Below are 20,809 nucleotides of genomic sequence, written 5' to 3'. Positions count from 1 at the left end.
ATGTCAAGAATCTTAAGTGGCAATTCTGCAGAATGGCACAAAATACACTGAACCGACCAATATAGCCAACATCCTGGCAGACAGGTTCAGTGCAAACTTCACCCCCCTCTCGCCCCCAAAAGGGCCCATAATTATACCAGAAGAATGTAGTGCCCCTGAAATCACAGACACTCAGGTTGAAACAGCCCTCTCCAAAGCCAAAAACACAGCATCAATGGGACCGGATGGTGTCCCAGGCTGTGTCCTATATGAGCTCAAAGATGAACTAACCCCTCACCTAAACACACTGTTTAAACTCAGCTCTCCACAGGCTACATGCCCACAGAGTGGCGCACAGCAACTGTTATTCCGCTCCACAAAGGTGGAGCCACAACAGACCTCGGGAACTATCACCCTATAAGCCTGACTAGCTTGGTCTACAAAGGTATGGAGTGCATCATCATGGATCTCATTAACAGAGACATTGGAAACCTCCAAACACTGGACCCAACCCATTTCGGCTTTAAGGGCAAATCATGCCTCCTAAACCTGGCGGACTTCTTTGAGACCGTTACCAAGGCTATAGATGAGGGAAAGGTAGTCCACACAGCCTACCTAGACCTCACAAAGGCCTTCAACACCATTCCCCACTTGGGTATTATAGACAAGCTCACCAGCCTGAACATAAACCCCTACATCACGAGATGGATTGCCAACTGGCTCACAGACAGAACCCACATGGTAAGAGATGCAGGAGCTAGGTCTGACTATAAACCGGTTACAAGTGGCATTCCCCAGGGCTCAGTCCTAGGATCCCTCCTGTTTGGCATATACTTCTCAGAGGTACAGGCAAGCACAGGAGGACTATGGCTCACCAAGTTCGCAGACTACTGCAAACTAGGGGCTATAATTGATTCTCCGGCTGACACAGACATCCTCCAAAAGGGTCTCACTGAAACAGATACCTGGTGTCAAAACCATTTTTCAAGCTAAATGCCAAAAAGTGCATAGTCATCTCCTTTGGAAAAAAACAAAGCACCCACAAACTACCACATAGGTGGTTGGCCCCCTAAATATGGAAGACGTAATAAGGGATATGGGGACCCAAGTAGATAGTAACCTCTCCTTTGATAATCACATTGCCAAAGTGGTTAGAAAATCCTTCTGTGTGGCCCACCTAATCACAAAAGGGTTTGCATCCAGATCAAAAGAGGTCATTGGGCCCCTCTATGCATCACTCATCAGACCCACCATAGAGTACAGAGCCCCATTTGGGATGTACCTTACAAGACACCTGCAGCAACTGGAAAGACTCAGAAGTTCCTCACCAAGAGGATCACTGGCCTCAAGCAGATGCCCAATGCAGCTCGACTGAAGAAACTCCAGCTGTACTCTGTTGCATACCACCTACTCAGAGGTAATCTCTGCCGGACATACAAGGCCATGTCCAACCCAAAATTGATGGACATGCTTCACATAAAGAAAACCATATCCCCCCGAGCCACACACTCCAGGGATCTAAACTTCACCACAACAATAAATAGGACGTGCTGGAGGGATAGATTCCTGTCCCAGAGACTTCCCATGCTCTGGAACAAGATTCTAATCTACATTAGGCAGAGCTCCTCGCTAACCCTCTTCAAGAGAAGCCTTGACAAGTGGATGGGAAACGGAAAGTTTACCCCAGGGATCACTTCAATGGCTCTGCTGGACAGAGGCACAGGGAACTAATCTAAGGGGGCGGCGAAAGCCAACACATTCCGGCTAGGCTTATAAATGCCTTCTGGCAGAAAGCCTAGTACCTACCTATGAACTAGAAGAAGTAATGGAGAAAGTCTATAAGATCTCAGGTCTTCACTTTAATAGATCAAAATTAAAATTTATTTTTTAAACAAGAAAAAAGAATTACAAGCTATAGATAAACCCATCATAGGAAAACAAGAATTTATGCTAAATTATTTAGGAATAGTGTAATGCAAAAATCTAAATGAAACAGTATTAATAAATTATAAAAACATTATTGAAACAATAAAAATATATATGGAAAAGTAGAACAAAATAATATTAAGTTTTGAAGACAGATTACAATTAATAAAAGCCAAAAATACTATATGTAGCATTAGCAATACAGTTAATTCCTGAAAGATGCATTCCTAAAGAAATGAACTCATGTTTAATACATTTTTTATGGTATCCCAAAAAGAATAGAATAGCTCTAACACATCACATTAGACCCTGGAAATGAGGAGGATTGAACTTCCCAGAAATTGAAGCATATATAAAAGTATCTGTGCTTAAAACTACAATAGATTGGATAAACCCAAATTACTTTGCCAACTGGAAAGAATTAACAACCGTTATATTAATAACTTAATTTAATCTATTAAAACAATTCTTAATACTAGACAAATCTAACAAACCTTGGTACATACTATGCATTAGTATACAATATAATATAACAAAACCATTTAAAACATTTCTGATTAATCATTATATTAATTCCTTTAGGAAACTTATCAATGCATAGATCCAAAACTTTGGTTTGACCTTTTAGCCCCGTTTACCATCACTAAGAATTTTCTTCACAAAATATATAGGAAAACAATAACCTCCTGGGAACAAAATGGATTCTTATGCTGGTTTCAATGTGTAAAAAAATGAAATGTTTTAGATATACATATGATAAAAACTACTTACAATATTCCAACACAGGACTGGTTAACCTTACAAAGTATTCTAATATGCACTCAAGATTTATGCAGAGTAATCAATAATTCCACATTTAAAGATATACCAAAATAATAAGTTGTCTATATGAATTTACATATAATAGATGTGAAAAGAAAATTCCATTTCAAAGCTATATAAAGAGTTAATAACATATAAAACAATTCCCAAACCATCATACTGGCAGTTCTTAATAAAAGGCCAGTCATTACAGTTAACAGAAGAAATTAAATCTAACATCTTACTATCAGTTAATCACACCTCTAACACACAGTAGTGGAAAATATTTAATTGGAAATACTTACACAGAGCATTTTTAACACCAGATAGGATTAAGAAGATCAGTTCTACTACAAATGATTTTTGCTGGAGGTGTGAACAGTCAAATAAAGCAGACTGGAATCATATTTTTATGGATGTAAATCATATTGGAATGAAATTAATCATCTTTTACAAGCTTTATTTAATGAATCTTTTACCTTAACTAAAGCATTGATTATATTAAATGTAAATGAGGGTCCCTATCTGAATAAGACAAATATGTGTTTGTTATGGACAATACTTGCTATATCTAGGGAATGCATAACCAGAAAGTAGAATTAAAATATATCACTGACCTTGGAAGAATTCTACACTTTACTGAGGACATTGGTAAATAATCCATGGAAGAAAGTTAGATCTTTGTTGGACACTCTGCAGTAATTAATATTATCACTCTGATAACTGATCTGTCAGTTCTATATTTGCTAATATACATTGACTATTGTTGAAAGTCAGGCTAATGGAAATATTGTATATAGTTTAAAATGATACTTAAAAATATTTTGAAAATGTTATATTTAATTGAAAATAAAAACTATGAAAATGTTATATTTAATTGAAAATAAAAACTATTTGAGTAAAAAAAGAATGCATTACATATAAGCTTGATTCTTGTATATATGCTGATTTAGCATTTTGCCTTTCACATTGAGAGTTGTCTAGTTTATATCAGATGTTTTGCTGCTGCCAATGTCAGTGTTTACATATTATGCACATAAATGCACTTTCCAAGTGTCTTTTCTAAATTGGTGCTGCTATCTCTATCTATATATATATATATATATATATATATATATATATATATATATATATATATTTATGGATTCTGTTTAGTGAGCCATATGCTGTTTTTTTTTTGCTTATACAGTGAGCCATATATGTATATTTTTATACATATATATATATATTTTTTTTCACTTCTTTACATTACTATTTTCTATAATTAGTGGATAGGATTTGATAGTACATCTATAATATAATTTGATTTATCTCATCCCATACTGCTATGTTATTTTTATTATGAATTATTTAACACGAAGTTCACCAGTAGTTAATGTCTATGTGCTTTTATTTTTAGATGATACTGAGATGAGAACATATCGCCATCTAGTGACAGTTTTTATGTGATTTTTATATATATATATATATATATATATATATATATATATATATATATGATGTTCTTTGATGTTAATCCATTGTAACAATTGTTTTTTTTAACCTTTTATATGTTAATATATCAATTTCTTTTTTAAAACACATGTATTACTATATATGTTTTTATTCAGCACATGACTTTTTCATAGAAGCAAGAAGCAGTTTCATAAGAAAAGATTATGAAATACTATATGTATTAAGCATTGGTATATAAAAGCTGAACCATTACAGGGTTGGTTATACAATTAATTACTGCAATACCAGGATGTATTTAAACTGATGCTGTTTGCAATTAAATCATTAAGTCTGAAGAAGCATTCCAAGGAATGCAAAAACGCTCACTTTTTATCTTTTTGGTTTGTGTTTTCTGTCAATAGTCTCCTTCGCTATTTATGGCATTGCCTCAAGAATTTTTTTACTGATTGGACTACTTATCAACCTTACTCCATTCAGGAGCCACACCTTCTACTATTAGAGTCCATTTAGCAGCTATCTCAAATTTCCATAACAGTTTTGAAGATTTCTCTTTAATAACTCACCATCTCTGCAAAACCTTCTTAAAAGGAGTCATGCATTTAAAACCACCCTTTAGAGAGTCCATTGAACCTTGGAATTTTTTATTGCTAGACTTACAAACCTTGACTTGTCAACCCTTTGAGCCAGCTGGCACTTGCGATATAGAATTTTTTGTCTTGAAAGACTTTATTCCTGGTAGCCATCACTTCAGCTAGGAGAATATCAGAATTGCAGGCCTTGCGTGTAAAGCGCCCTTACATAGTTTTTCACAAAGAGAGAGTCTCTCTCTGGACTAACCCCTCCTTTCTATTGACCTGACTCTTATCTTCCAAAACTTTTCTAACAAAGGGGAATATTGTTTGCATTTATTGGATGTACATAGACAATTGCGTTTTTACTTGGACAGGACTAAATCATTCAGGAAATCAGACCAATTGTTCCTGTCTTTTTCAGGGACCAAGTTAATAAATCAGTTTCTAAAGTCACTTTGGCAAAACTGTTAAGAGACTGCATCTCCTTTATCTATCAACAAAATAAAATGTGTTTAACAACTAAAGTCAAGGCACATTCAGTTAGATCAGTTGCCGCTTCCATAGCCTTTCATTTGAGAGCTTCTATGGATGACGTTTGCACAGCAGCTACTTGGGCTACTGCTCATACCTTTATCACTCATTACAAATTGGATATGGTTTCTGGGGGAGAGCATCCTTTGGCTCAGTGGTGCTTAGGAATATCCTTCCATAGGGTCTCCCAGGACATAAAGTAGCTAGGGACTCTCCCATCTGTCATGAGTGAGTGAAGATTGACAACATCAGATAAAGAAGTTATGTTCTTACCATAACGTTCCATCTGTGTTGTCGATCTTCATTTATTCAGGACATCCCACCCTCCTACCCCCTTCCAAAGACTCCTGGAGGTTCAGATTTGGTTCTGGTTCTGTGATAGGACACCTGCTCAGACAGAGCCTCCGCTTTCTTATTCTTTTTTTTTTTCCATAATAAATTTTTATTGATATATATTTTCCAAATACAATAAAATCACACACATAATACACTACTATTTCTATAAAAAATATATACAATATCTACACGAAATGCTTCCATATAAAAATCGTCATTATTCCAAAAAAGAAAACACCAGGGAAGAAGAACCAAAGCCAAAACATTTGTAGAAGTATTTTGCGTCCATACATATCATACATGGTTCCAAAACATTATTTCCTCCACATATACATCCAAACTTTAATATATTCCTAATAACAGTATTATGCTAATGTAATATTAAAAACCTTTTCCCATATTTTCGGGTTATTAATATTTTTGTTACTTTGCTTCAGAAGTAATTTATGTGCTAATATATGCTTTATAGCCACAAGCTTAAAATTATCCCATGATGTCTTATCTGGTTCTAACCAATTTGTAGCTATATACAACTTCATCAGCAAAAAAAATATTTATACATATTATAGTTTGTGATCTAGAAAGCTCTCTTGGAGGAATATGTAGAATCATAAATTCCCACGATAACGTTGAGCTTTGATAACCCATCTTTTGTAGTTGTGTTCTAAGAGAGTTCCAAAGTTTATATATACACTTGCAGCTCCAGAACATATGAAGAAGATCCACTGTTTGATTTGTGCAATATGGACAAGTTGGAGAATTCCTAGGATTGAATTTATGTAACCTAAGACGTGTATAATAAGCATTATTCCAAATCATCAACTGCGTATACATCAACTTTTGAAAAGAGATCGATTTTATTGTTAAATCAATTGCTTTTAATATCTGATTATTTGCTACTGTCATTTTGTTTACCCAATACCCTGACAACAGAATTTTATCCTGGTATTTTAAATCTTTAATTTATTTGTTCTTGTTATAAATTTGACCTCCTGTTGGAGAGCCTGCCACAATTCAGAGCATTTATCCACAATTCTGGCTACAGGTTTAAAGTTTTCGAAATGACTCAGAGCAAGTTCTCTGATTTGTCTCATTATAACCATATAACTCTTAGGAAGGTTCAATTCCTGTCTAACTTGCAAAGCTGATAAATTAAATTTATTAAAAACATCAATCAGAGTCAGATTAACTATTAATGGGAATTTACTAAGATCAGTCAACTGATTATTTAGTTTAAAATTGGGATTCCTTTGGAAAGGTTGAAAAACCATCATATATTGCAACAAGTCTACTGATTGGAATAAATTTTGCAAAGATAACACATATGTTTTTAAGTGGTCCATAATCCCATACTTTATCAAACTATTTTTACCCAAAAAGGGTAAAGCTTTAGGATTTATATTCCGATCTAGAATATGCTTGTAATTCAAGACCACCCAAGTTGGTATCCACTTTGTACTAGTTACATCGTAATTAGCAATTCTTAAACTCCTGTTGGCGTTCACAATTAAATAGTATACTTCAAAATTCGGTAACTCAAGTCCTCCTCTACTCTTCGGGGTCATTAATTTCTCATACGATATTCTAGTTTTCTTTGGCTCCCACATAAATTTAGCTAGATCTTTATGAATTTGTTTAAAAACTGTCTTTGAAATTGATACTTTAGCAGACCTAAAGATGTACAACATTTGTGGTAATATATTCATTTTCACTATTGATACCTTTGCCAATATCGGTAGTCTTAAATTCCTCCATCTGCCACAATCGGCTACTATTTGTTCCCATACTCGTTTAATATTATTACTATAAAAATCCTTATTGTCCGTAGAGAAGCTAATACCCAAATATTTGATATTTTCTTTACATGATATCTTCCCCACCAGGGACATTAATGAAAAAGGTTTAGGGGTTCTTAACGGGAAAATACTAGTTTTCTCCAAATTAATTTTGTAATTAGAGACTTCTGAAAATTCGTTTATAACATTTAATATCTTTTCACTATCAGAAATTAGGGTTGTACAATAAATAAGATCATCAGCAAATGCCGACATTAATAATTTATTCCTATAAAGTATTGGTGCATTATGATATAAATTTTGCTTAATATATAAAAATAGAGGTTCTAAATAAAGGTTAAACAATAAGGGGAACAAAGGGCAACCCTGCCGTGTACCATTTTTAATCTGTATTCTTTTAGAATAACTCCTATTAATATATAACGTAGTATACGGATTACTATATAATATTTGTAGTATCTGAGTAAATTCCTGGGGCATATTGAAATAAGGTAACACATCAAACAAAAAGTTTATATCCACTCTATCAAATGCTTTCTGAGCATCTATTATAAGGGCATAAATATTAGAGTTATTTTGTTTAGCATACATCATCATATTATGTAGTGTAAGTGTGTCCGCTTTTCTTACGAGCAAACTCGATCTGAAGAGATGAGGAGAGAGGCACTATGGGTAACCTTAACTCGAGAGTTTCTGGCTGGCGCAAGCTTGTTATATCGGCCGAGTCAATTCCAAGGACTGAACTGAAACCCATCTGTCATGAATAAATGAAAATAGACAACACAGATGGAACGTTATGGTAAGAACGTAACTTCTTTTTCCAGTATACACACACCTCTTTTCCTTGAGAATCAGATCCCTCCCTAGCTACCTCCCTCAAGTCTCTTAGTGTAGGGTCTGAGAGCTGAACCTGTGTCAACACTATCTCTTTGTAACTCTTCCCAGCTCCACTTCCACAGAAAGTCTGGTATCCTCTGACAGCGGTGCCTCACTGTTAACCTAGGTACTACCACTCACCTCTGCCCTTGCAGTCACTCTGTCCAAAGGAGCATCATTACCTACCAGCAGCTGTCACTCATCTTCAAGCTCACTGCTACTGGGTAGCTCCCTCCCTAAAATAGCCACCTCACCAGCCGTGGTTTCAGGTGCGGGATCTTTCTGGGTCTTCCCCAGGCTACCAGAGCCACATGCCTGTCTGCAAACCTGACTGCATGTAATTGCATGCACACAAGGTGCTGCATTATCAAAATCATTCCCAATCAGGACATCTGCAAGGATATCCTCAAACACACCTACTTGCTTGCTTCCTTTTCCATCCTCCAAGTCAAGGTGAACCCTGGCCAAAGGCGTTTGGAATGGAGTCTGATTGGAGTTGATTGCCCAAGCAAGTACTGCTCCTCTTTAACCACCGCAGGCTTCACAGTGGTTATGTCAGAGGTTGTGTCTCTCCTAGCAGTGGCCTGTTTTCCATCCACTAAGATTGGATATATACTCTGGTGATAGTTTGGTACCCCTGTTGTCTGCAGACAGCTTACTACTGGCAAACTGTTATTCCTATTTGCTTGCTCTCCCACCTTGCCTCTGTGGACATCTATATGATACATGGCTCCACTGGTTACATTTAAAAAATGTAACCCTTGATCCTGGCCGTGTACCTAAACTAGTGGCTTCCCCTGTTACTGGTGAACTCTATTACCATGGGTTCCCTTATGTTCATGTGCAGCACTGGATATCCCCTTTTTATGCAGTGATGCCCTGCTTGCTAAGGAGAGATCCCCTTTTTTCCCCAGCTAGTCTACAGCATTACATTCTCGGTCTGCCAACCTGATTCTCATGTCCTCAGGCAAATTGCTAAGGGCTTGTTCCCTCACCAGAAGGTCTGCCAGCCCTTCAAAAGTGGTGACCTGACACCTACTTACCCACATATAAAAATAAGTGCTTAACTCAGCAATACACACACTTTCATCTGCATTGCATCTATGCTCATGAAATTGTTTTGTAAGCTTCAGGTGTTAACTTAAAACATTCAAGTAAACATTTCTTTACTCTATCATAGTTTAAACAAACAATATCAGACAATTTAGAAACAGCAGTTACAGCTTTACCATTGATTAAGTGGGTCAGGAACCGTACCCAAAGCCCTTGGTTAGCATTATACTGTTTACATACTCTTTCAAATATATGAATAAAACTATCAAAATTATCACCCCGTCTGTAAATTGTGGAAGAAATTTACTGACCTTTATTGCATCTCGATTTGGTTATTCCCTTCCCCATTACCTCCATGACCCTGGAGAAGAGTCAGCAACTCCCTCCAATATTGATATTGCTTCTCATTTTCTTCAGCCTCCAAATGCTGCAGTCTTTCTGCTGATTTTAATTCCATCAGTTTCTCATTATCTTCAGCCTCCAAATACCGCAGTCTCTCTGCTGATTCTAATTCAAAACATTTGGCCTCCAGTTCAATTCTGTTGAACTCCAGATGGATTTTTAAGTCCTCTGGGGAAAAAATGAACTGTCTGCTTCTGAGAGCTGTCATCATCACCAGTCTGGCTATCCTTCTGGCTGTGGGTGTGAGCTCAGACTAAGACTGAAATCATTTCCCTTTTAGTCAGGTTAGTCCTTTTGCTTCACACACCTTGACCAACTGGTTCTTTGTCAGCTTGCATAATTCTCAGCAGACATCTTTGCCTGCTTTCAAAAAAAAAAGAAAAAAAAAGAAATTAAACTGTTGTGAAATGAAACTCTGTTTACCTAGTGGCTGCTGAGAATACACACACCTTCAGGATGACGGCTACAGAAGTTGAGTTAATATCCACACCACTGCTCACAAATATGTGACATCCCCTCTCTGGGCCAGTAATGAAGAAGCCTGAATCCTCACCACTGACACTGGAGAGGGACGTTCACTTGGAACAAAAATAGACACTCACAGTATTTCCAGATGCAGCTATCTGCATCAAGCACAATTTCTCTTAAGAGCACATAGGGAACACAGACTTAGTCCATGGTCAGGGTTTCTCTCTCTGTCTCCCTCCAGGTCTGCAGTAGTAAGGCTCCCCACTGGCACAGCTATAGAGCTGAGTCCTCAGCTGATTGTCCAAGCCAAGTCCTCCACTACTCCCTGTATGAAACCTGTGCTTCATGTCCCTACTCCAAGCAGCTGACATACACACAGTCTTTGAGATTTGATTTTCATGCACACACCTGGGAAACGCTGGCACAGATTTTTTAGATGCCCCCTTCTGCCCAGACTGCATGGTAGTTACACGGACACCAGACACTTCAAAGGCTCTTGCAAGGGTACCCAATTATACTGAATGAAATTAATATTATGACAAATGGTAGTCTGACCAATAGCAAGGCTTTCCAGAACAGCCAGAGCTCATCATCATCAGCCCTCTTTTTCCCGTTTTTTCTACGTGGGGTCGGGGTATTGTGTTAACTGTTGACAACTCTCTTGATTCACTGCCATACTCCTGCCTTCTTCGATACTCATACCTGACTGTCATAGACCTTCTTTCACACAATCCATCCGTCTCTTTGCTGGATATCCTCACTTCCTCTTACCCTCATCCTGTCTGTCCCAAATCTTCCTCACCAGATTGTCTTCTGCTTTTCTGCACGTGTCCAAACCACCATAGTCTGTTTTCTTTGATATTTTCTACAATTAGAGCTACTTTGGCTTCTGCTCTTATGTCCTTATTTCATCTGTCCCACAGTGTGCATCCTACCACCCTTCTTAGGCACTTAATTTCCATCACCTCCAGCTTCTTCAGCTATTCTGCCTTTACTGCCCAGATTTCTGTGCCATACAGTAGTACTGGGTGCAGGACTGTCTTTTACACTTTACTTTTTAGCTTCTCTGGCATTCTTCTGTCATATACTACACCTGATACTCTATGCCAGGTGGCTGCATCCCCTCTGATTCTAGCTTTGACATCTTCATTCAGACTTCCCTTCTCCTCAACCACCCCTCCCAGATACTTGAAGCTATTTACCTTTTCCACTATATTCCCTTCTCTCTGTTCTCAGCTTCTTCTGATTTCCCCAATTTGCTGCCATTACTACCATCTTATCTGTGCTTAGTTTGATCCCACGTGCCTTCAGTTTTGCATTTCATTCTTCTATACTTTGCTGAAGTTCTGGCTCAGAGTCTGCCTGTAATGCCACATCGTCTTAATACAGCAATTTTGTTGATCTGCCCCCTCCGACCTGTTTGTTAATGTAGTCCATCACCAGTATGATCACCAGTGGGCTCAGAGAGTTGAACTGTGGTGTACACCCACTCCCACTGGGAACCCCTCTGTGAGGCTGAACACTGTTCATACTTGAGTCATTGGGTCCGTGTACATAGCCTGCACTCATTCTACCAATGTTTCTGGGACTTCAAACCACCACAGTACTGCCCAGATCAGCTTTCTTGGGACCTTATCATAAGCTTTCTCCAAGTCTAGGAATGCCCAGATGGACTCTTCCTCATGTCTAGCCTCTTCTCAAGTATCTGTCTCACTGCAAGCATCAGGTCAGTTGTGCTGCATCCTGATCTGAATCTGAACTGCTCATCTCCCATCTTACATTCTACTACTCTGCGTATCCATTTATCAGTAACCCACTCTAGAACTTTCATGCAGTGTGATAGGAGTTTGATGCCTCTGTACTGCCCACAGTTGTGGATGTCCCCCTTTGTTCTTTTACACTAGCATGAGTATGGTTATTCTCCAGTCATCTGGGATGTTCTTTTACACTAGCATGAGTATGGTTATTCTCCAGTCATCTGGGATACAACTTTCTCTCCACACTGCTATTAGTATCCTCAGGAGCCATTTCTCCCTTCTCTTACCCAGCATCTTTGTCATATCTGCTGTGACCTCATCTGAACCTGCTGCTTTCCCTGACTTCATTTTCCTTAGTGCTGTTCTTCTTCTAGGGTGGGCTTCTCTTCTTCTCTCATCTTAGGCTGTTTCTGGAGCAGTACAGCTTCTGTGGGGTTTTCTTCATTCAGAAGCTGCTGGAAATACTCCTTCCATCTGCCTTTGATGTCTTGTGGACTGGTGAGCAGGTTGTTGCTGGCATCCCTTATGAAGGGTGAAGCGTCCAGAGCTGTCACCAAATATATATAAGTACTCTCAGGGATTAAAATATTCTGTAAAAAAGCAGCCACAGTGAAAAGTTTTTCTGTGTGGAGTCTGCATGTCCTTCCCTGCGGTCGAGTGGCCTCCGAAAGACATGCATGAATGGGCGTGTCTTCGCTGAAGGTTGGGCCTCGGGCTAGCAACTCAGCACCATAAAAATCTACTGCCAATCATTAGTGGACCGGAGTTCCACTTGGCGACCCCTAACCGAGAAAAGCTGAAAAGACAAACAATAAATAAGAAAATAACATGAAAATTCTAAATATCTATTTACAGTAAACACCAGAGTTTCAATCCAGGAAATATTAAAATAACACAGATAAACAGATACAGAAAAATGGTACTTAACTTATCTCACTATATTTCCTGACTGATCTAAAGAATTACTATTCCCTGGTCACTTACTAGAGCAAGGCAAGATGAAGTAGGTGAGAGATCCTTCTTTGTCAGGTTACAAAAACAGACTACAGTGAGACTTCAGTATCACCTAGTATTAAACTATTTTTAACGATGGATTACACAATGATATCACATACATCTGGTTATCTGACTTCTGATTCCCATGCTAGCCCCCTTGGCTAGAAACTATCAGGATTTAGTACATATGTGTCAATAATACACACACACACACACACACACACACACACACACACAGCCTTGCTAAGATCTGCTGCAGCTCCTGGTAGTCGTAAAACAATTTCAAACCTCCACCCTTCCAAAGTAGCAATTAGTTCACCCCAAAGACAATATAGAAAGCTTCCTAGTACAGACGTTTTGTCTCTGGATGCATCGAGAACTGTAAGATACAGTCTTTATGGCCTAAGCCAGGAAATTTAATTTCAAACTATTTTCAAAGATAGGCGGATTAAGATTAATCTCTTCTCTTCCAGTATGCTTTGTTAAAACACATACACTGTTGGTACATTTTTACCACAAGCAGCTTTACAAATACATTTTTCAAGGCAAGCATCCGCACAAATCAATTTGATATGCAAATGACATATAATTCTTTACAAAATTCCAGCTAGCTGTGCTGGCATATGTTACACATCCACTGCCCTACTTCTCCTGGTATAGCTGGCAATATCTCACATCGTGAACCAAGAACCAGCTGATACAGTGGTATCTGGAGAACACCAAGGCAACTCAAAAACTGCAGTCCACCGTCAGATCACACTTTATTACAGCAAATCTGTCGGGTAACATCCTTTCTCATGCTAAGACAGTATACATGAAATACATCACATTTGATAGTGGATATGATTGTACAGGTGTCTTAAAAGTTGCATAAGAAGTGAAACGAAGTAGGGGATGTGCTTTAAAGTCAGCATTTAGAGAAGGGAAGGATGTTGCAGCTCAAGCTAAAGTGCATCATGACAGAATTAGATATATAACTGCTTATAATTTAAGGTCAAATGACGTTAAGAAAATTATACAAAATAATTGGGTCATTTGGTTGGCCTTGCTTGAACTGCAAACTAGATGACAGACCATTCTTTTCTTATAGAAATCTGAGGAGTTTAAAAAGAATGTTATGTTATAAAGATTTTAAGAGTGATATAAAAGTTAGAACATCAGAGAAGTGTGGAACGTTTGGTTGTTTGGCATGTAGTTGTTGTAATGCTATTGTTAAGCATGATAGTGATAGGTTTTGTTCATCCAGTGCCTAATAAACAGTACAAATTTTATTGTGTGGCCACATGTAATAGTGTGAATGTCGTTTATCTTGCTACTTGTGTAAAGTGTCCCTCATTTTATATAGAAAAGGCTACCAGAAAATTAAAGGATCCCATTGCAGAACACAAGTCAGCTATACGTAGTAGTGACAAGAATGCACTTTCTAAGCATATTATGTCTAATGGTATAGATCATTGTTTCAGGTTTAGGGTAATAGATAGCGTACAAAAAGTAATTAGAGGAGGTGATTTAAATAACTATCTTGAAAATAGAGTATGAGTGGATTATTAGGTTGCATGTAGACCTTAAGCCTGGTCTTAATAATTTAGTAAGTATTAAATCTGTCTTAGTGAGAGTACAACAGCAAAATTTATAAAAAAAAATGTATGCATTTTTTTATGAATGTTTTATAAGCATGTTTTATAGTATGTTTTTCAATTTTATTGAGTTCTAGTGTTTTGAGTGTCCTATGATTTGTTGACTATGGTCACATGATGCTCCTTTGCTCTTATTTAAATGTGATGTATTTCATGTATACTGTCTTAGCATTGAGAAAGGGTGTTACCCGAAAGCTTTGCTGTAATAAAGTGTGTTCTGATGGTGGACTGTGTTTTTTGAATATCTCACATCGTCACATAGTACACATAGCTTTTGGGGTTTGTCAGATAATCCATTTGTGGTGAGGAATAAAATTAATTCCTGGAGTTCTTGCGCATTAAGGAAACTTGGCAGAAAACTCTTAACTTTTCAGATATATTTCTACTGTGAATTATATTTCTATAGTTCCAAACAAATTCTTGAAAACAAGTATCTCCATTTATGCAGAGACATTTCCTCATTTCTGACAGCTATTTCACAACTGCTATACCATGTCTTGTTATATGTCACGTGGGTAGATGAGATTCTGCTGTCCAGTCTTTTCTTAACTTGCTTTGTTTTAGCCTGCCACTTCATCCATCAGTTCTGTCTTAATGTTTCTTTCCTTTGCTAAGTAAATTCACCCACCAGATGTTCCATCTGAACAAGAGATATTGACTGTACACCAGCTGTGATATGGTGCAGAGAGATAGGGATTAAAGACTGGGAAATACAGGGCAGTGTCATCCTAATAGGAGGGCTCCTGAATCACCCTTACCACCAGTAAAACACCACTCAGACACATATTCTGCATTATTAATGCATGATTCCAGCTCACTGCAAAAGGGTTCCTCCTACCCCTTCAAGGGGACCCCTTTATGCCAAAGTGATCAGTCTTTCCTGAAGAAGGAGTGCTGCCAGTGGGCCTTCCAGCATGTAGGGTTGCCACCATTAATTGAATTTGTACAAGATACCTCCCACTGTGTAGGCCCATTAAGTTGTTTTTTTTATAGAGATGGCAGGCATGCTGTCTGGATACGTTGTGGAAGAAGAGCCATTGAATGTGTTGTGTTGTGCATGTGCTTCTCCCCATGCACTGGGGTGGCAAGTCTTCACTCTTTCTGTGGCAGCATTTGATCTTTACATTTTTTATGGAGGGGATATTATCCTACTGGTTGCTGTGGTAGCAGATGTGCTCTGTATGTGTACTGTGGCTCGGATTCTGCTCATTTTCTGGCAGACATAGGGGGAATGATGTCTTCTATAGCCTCAATATGAGTTTTGATGGCAGACCTGGTCCCCTCTTGTGCCAGAATACCAACTGTTGCAGATGTTTCTCTCCTGATAATAGATGATTTGAGTTGGATGCGGACCCCTTGCTTGGTGTGGCTGTGTCTTGGCCACATGGTGAGCCTTGGTAATAGATCTGCCCTCTATACATGTTTTGGGGAATGATGTAGACCCCTTGGATACAGATATTATGCTTCCTTTGGTAATATATAGTTGATATATCTGTCTCTCTACATGTGATTTTGGGGGTGGGGGACTCTGTGTGCATTCTGTTGTCATTGCCATGTTCTTTGAACTTTTCTTCCATCTTGGCCCCAGAGTGAAAATAAATATATTTACATTTCAGCCAGGGAGACTATTGAAGTATATAAGTTGTATCATGATTGCACTTTAAAAATGCAAGTGGCTGAAAAACGCTGCTGGGTCAGTTGATGTAAGTAGTCAAATAATGTAACCATAGCTCTTCTATACATTTGTGTATTATTCTTTCCAGATTCATCAGTATCACCTGTACCCCAGTAATATTTTTTTTTTATTTGTGTCATGATCAATCCAGTGTAGAAAAGCTATTCAGAAAGCTGCCACTGCCTTGAGGGCCTGAACTGCAGGGCTGCAGTATGTGGACTGTGAGGAGGCAAGCTTCAAGTCAGGGCCAGTCAGCACTGAATAGAACTCAAAATCCAAACTGAAACCAGTGATCAGATGATATGGGATAATTCAGCATGATTTGTGTTCACAAGACTAATTTTTTTCTTTTTCTCTTTTCAGTCTGGTACTGGAGTGGAATGGACTGGGTCTTTGGGATGAGGCCTTTGCAGTCTTCTGTGAGGGACTGAGAGCTAATCAAAATCTAAGGCAGCTAGACTTGCGCAATAACCAGATTAGTCATCAAGGGGCTGAAGGGCTGGCTGTAGCACTGAAACACAACAACACATTGGAAGAACTTGGTATGTTTATTCATTATTTAGGTGAAAAAAGTAGCAGACAGTATTTCTTAGCATATTACTAGACACTACTTGCAAGCAGTGTTTTTTGGCATGTTACTGTTATCCATTTGCATGGAAACTGTGTATGTATATCTGTGCATGTGCCAGCACTTCTGGCAAGACTTAGGGCTTCTTTTTAGACCCACTTGCTGTCAAATGTATGCAGAAGTCTGAGTCTAAGCAGTAGGGTAGCCTGTCACATGGCTTTCTGCCTAATAATATTTTGACATACCTAAAGGGACAGCAAAAGGGAGAGATTTTACACATGCCCAAAGACCAGTGTGGCACTTACTGCAAAAAATTCCTTGTAAATTTACATACTGTAACTTCATGTCCCAAATCTAGTAGGGGCCTGATTACTGTCTTGCTATAATCTCCACCATGGGGTGGAAGCACACTGGATATTTCCCTCCTAGGGAAGAAACGTTTGTGTCAGTTGTGTCAGTATTTTGATTTTTTTTTTTTTTTTGCCCCTTCATCACTTGGTAGTTGTAGTATTGAACATTGGGGATCCTTCTTTGTGGATCATTGATTTTTATCATATCAGGAGGCTTAATGTTTGCTTACACTGATCACTATAAAGTATTATAGTGAACTGTAAATGTACTAGAAATGTAGTGTGCTTGCTATGGCTGTTTACATTAAAATTAAAATCTAGTACACATTTCAAAAGATTTTTAAATAAGTACAACTTTCAGTCCATGTAATCATACTTAACGTTGTAGTTGTGTATATCTTGTAGTAGTTACCATATCTGCAGCATTTAATAAGACTGTTTACAATAAATAATGATGTTTTGCTTCTGATGCATTTCATGCCACACTACAGCCTCAGCTGGAGATACAACTTCAGGAGTTTCTCTTTGTCTGCCAATACCCGTCATAGTTTTCAGAGTCTGTATCCTTGCACCTACACTGATTTTGATAGATCTGAAGTAGTTGACTTCATTTGATCATCAACCTGTGGTATTCAGATCCGATCGGATCCGAGATGGCAACTTCACCAGCATCTGCTCTGAGCTCCAAGCTCCTCCCCTTACCTATAATACTCCTCCATCTCCTTCCTTCCGTCGGATCTTGTTTGCCGTGGCTTGCCTAAGTATTGTGATCTCTGAGCTCCAGGCGTGGTGAACAGTTTGCAATAGTTAGTTGGGGTCTTTGTACTGTTTTGGATGGTGTTAGGTAGGTTTCCTTTCCCTTGCCTTACCTCCCCTTTCACTGTTGCATTGCATTTATAAAAAAAAAAAAAAGTTCAGTTATTTTTCTCAGTGTAGTGCCTTCCTCCACCCTTCCCCCTCCTTGTTAGTTTGGGTGACTGTGTGTGTGGTCGGGCAGGTTAGGACCATGTGCCTTGTCATGGCTGATCAGCAGAAGCTGGTGTTTTGAAAGTGCACAGAGTGTGGCCACAAGTTGTCTCTGGCGGATGGCCACACACTGTGTGTGGTTTGCTTGGGGGTTCCCCATCTTTCTACTGCCTGCGCTATTTGCACAGGGTTTAACCCCAGGGCCCTGAAGGATCATAGGGCTAAATTAGTGTTGAAGGGACTTCTCCCTGCTATGGAAGCGGCTGCCTCCACTTCATCTACAGTCACGGCTGTGACTGTATCTTCCTCTGCTACTCTTTTTCTTCACCTCCCTCTGAGGTTGGGACTCGACCTCATGCTAAGAGGTCTGTGGATAGGGAGCACAGGAAAGACAAACAGAGAGACAAAGATCACGGAAAAGACAAAGGGAGGAGGAGATCCCTGGACTGGTCGGATTCTGCAGGTCCTCCTCACAAACACCTAGGGATGTCTAGGCCTAGCACTCCTCAGCTCCACTTGCCCAGATTTTCACCAGAGCCGGAGTAGCCTAGACCTTCTTCTAGGGCCTCTGTACATTGGCTCTTCCGGCCATTGTCAGTGGCCTTGTTGTGCTCCACAAGAAGCTTGAGTGAGGCAGACATGGACAAAATGATGCAAAGGTTTATTTGCACCCAGATTCAAATGGGGGTCTTGCCAGTCCCCTCTCCCTCTGGAGGGGGGAGCTTGCTTAACTTTTTCACCCCGACCCCCCCCCCCCACGTATCGAAGTGTTTGGATCTGAGAGGTCCCAGAGTCAGGGGGTCAGCGCCGATGGTACCGAGTACTTCGCCAGCAGTTACCTTGAGCGCATTGGACCTGACTAGTTCGGATCCGAGTGGGTCTCGGAGCCGAAGCCTGAGCGTCGGATCTCAGGAGTTGTTTTTTTTTTCCATTGGCAGCGACTTTGTCTGGTCATGGCCCTCTCCTCAGTATCTCGGCTCTGGCGGACTCAGCTCTGATCCCCTCATTGGATCTGGGGAGAGCAGCGTCTTCATTAGCTTCCTGGGAGGCTTGCTCTCCCTCAGCTTTCGATGTGGTGGAAATGGTTCTCTCCAGTGGATCGAGGCCCCTGATGATCTCCTCGGATTCTGCCCTGACTCCATCAGCTCTGGGTGCGACTTCTGCCATTTTTCCCATTCAGGGACAGCCCGTGCTCGATGTGCCCCAGACTGTTCCCCTCAAGGAACAACAGGGGGTTTGTGAGTCCTCTCCATAGAGTCCCACTGAAGAGGTTCCTCGCAAACGAATGTGCAAAAAGAGGCACCTGGACTCCTCCCCAGAGTCCCAAACTAAGGATACTGATTTGGAGGAAGGGAAAGGTTCCCCCAGATCACCCCCGATGATGTTTCATTTGGAGACATCATGGAAATACTGTGCCTGCGGGGGGGGGGGGGTTGGTCCACCCCCAAGCCTTCCTCAAACGAGTCTGTGTTTCTGGAGGCCTTTGGCATAGGCCAGTTTACTTCTTGAGTCTCCCCCCCCCCTGCGCAGATCCCTTGGTGGATCTTATTACCACCAGGGCACAGAAGAAACTGGACACCGTGGAGCCAATCCTGAAGCGTCCAGGCAAAATTCTGAGTCCTCCTGTGGATAGGCCCAGCTGGAACAAGGGATACCCAGTAGATGTTATGGTGGTAGCAGCTGCCACTAAGAAAGAACTAGCTCAGGGAAAATTCTACGGTCCATCCCCCTGTCCGAGAGTCCAGGACAATGGATCATCTAGCGGGTGTATGCTTCAGCCACCTTTTCTGTAAGGGTGCTGTGAATTACTTGGCCCATGTCACTTGACTGCAGCACGACCTCGTCAGGGAGCTAACTGAGTCTTCCCCGGAGTCCATGTCACTGGAGGATAAGTGTATATTCTCCATGCAAATGGCCACTCTCAAAGCAGTTTCTAATACGTCCATGCATCTTCTTTCACATGCCAATGAGGGAGCGGCAAGGGCGGCCGGGTCTGGCGTTGCCATGAGGCAACACACCTGGCTCAGGCTATGTTGGTTCAAAGAACCCTTTAAGCCATCTTTCATGAATGCCCCTTATGACGGTTCTTCCTTGTTTGGGAAGACTGTTCGTGAGACGTTGGTCTAGAGTGAAAAGGATGGGAAAACACTGTCTGCCATCAGGATCCGCTTCTTGAACCCTCAAAGATCGTTTTCCAGGAATCGGTGGGGGCAAAAGAAGATGTGGTTCCGGAAGTCTCAGTATTCCCGGGACTCTCAGGACTCATCTTTCCCTAGAGCCAGAGGGGGGGACCAGACAGACGCCGGCCCAGAGGCAGAGAGGGTTTGAGAAATTTCGGGTCTCAAGAACCATTCTCGGACAGGCCCGTGCAGCAACCCTGAGGGGTTACCCTACTGCTCTTCTCTGGAGGCAGTCAGGGGTCATCTTTCATTGCACCTGGTGGTATGGGACTCTGTATCAACAGACCGTTGGGTGCTTCACATCATATCCAGAGGTTATACCATCCCCTTTGTTGTTCCTCCCATTTTCCTGAAACACCTCTCAAGACATTCCAAGCTTGCAAAGGGAGGTAGCAGCACTCAAAATAGACAAGTTGCTAAGAAAACGAGTCATCCAGTCCGTCCCCCCCCCGAGATCAGTCCGGATCAGGCGTCTACTCCAGGTT

The 20,809-nt window shown here is 40.1% G+C and overlaps 1 protein-coding gene across 3 annotated transcripts in view; it reads left to right on the top strand.

Moving 5' to 3' along the window:
- Positions 1-20,809, top strand: part of LRRC45 (leucine rich repeat containing 45) — a 1,637,099-nt gene that overhangs the window by 550,521 nt on the left and 1,065,769 nt on the right. For all 3 annotated transcript variants that reach the window (XM_044068217.1, XM_044068216.1, XM_044068218.1), the window contains one exon: positions 16,624-16,802. In XM_044068217.1, coding sequence (XP_043924152.1) covers positions 16,624-16,802 — 179 coding nt within the window. The remainder of the gene's footprint in view (positions 1-16,623; positions 16,803-20,809) is intronic.

The sequence above is a fragment of the Protopterus annectens genome, chromosome 4.part0 (assembly GCF_019279795.1).
Source record: "Protopterus annectens isolate FY-2018-M chromosome 4.part0, PAN1.0, whole genome shotgun sequence".
NCBI lineage: Eukaryota > Metazoa > Chordata > Ceratodontiformes > Protopteridae > Protopterus > Protopterus annectens.
The sequence above is the reverse complement of the archived record's forward strand: the minus strand, read 5'-3'. Positions and strand labels throughout refer to the sequence as shown.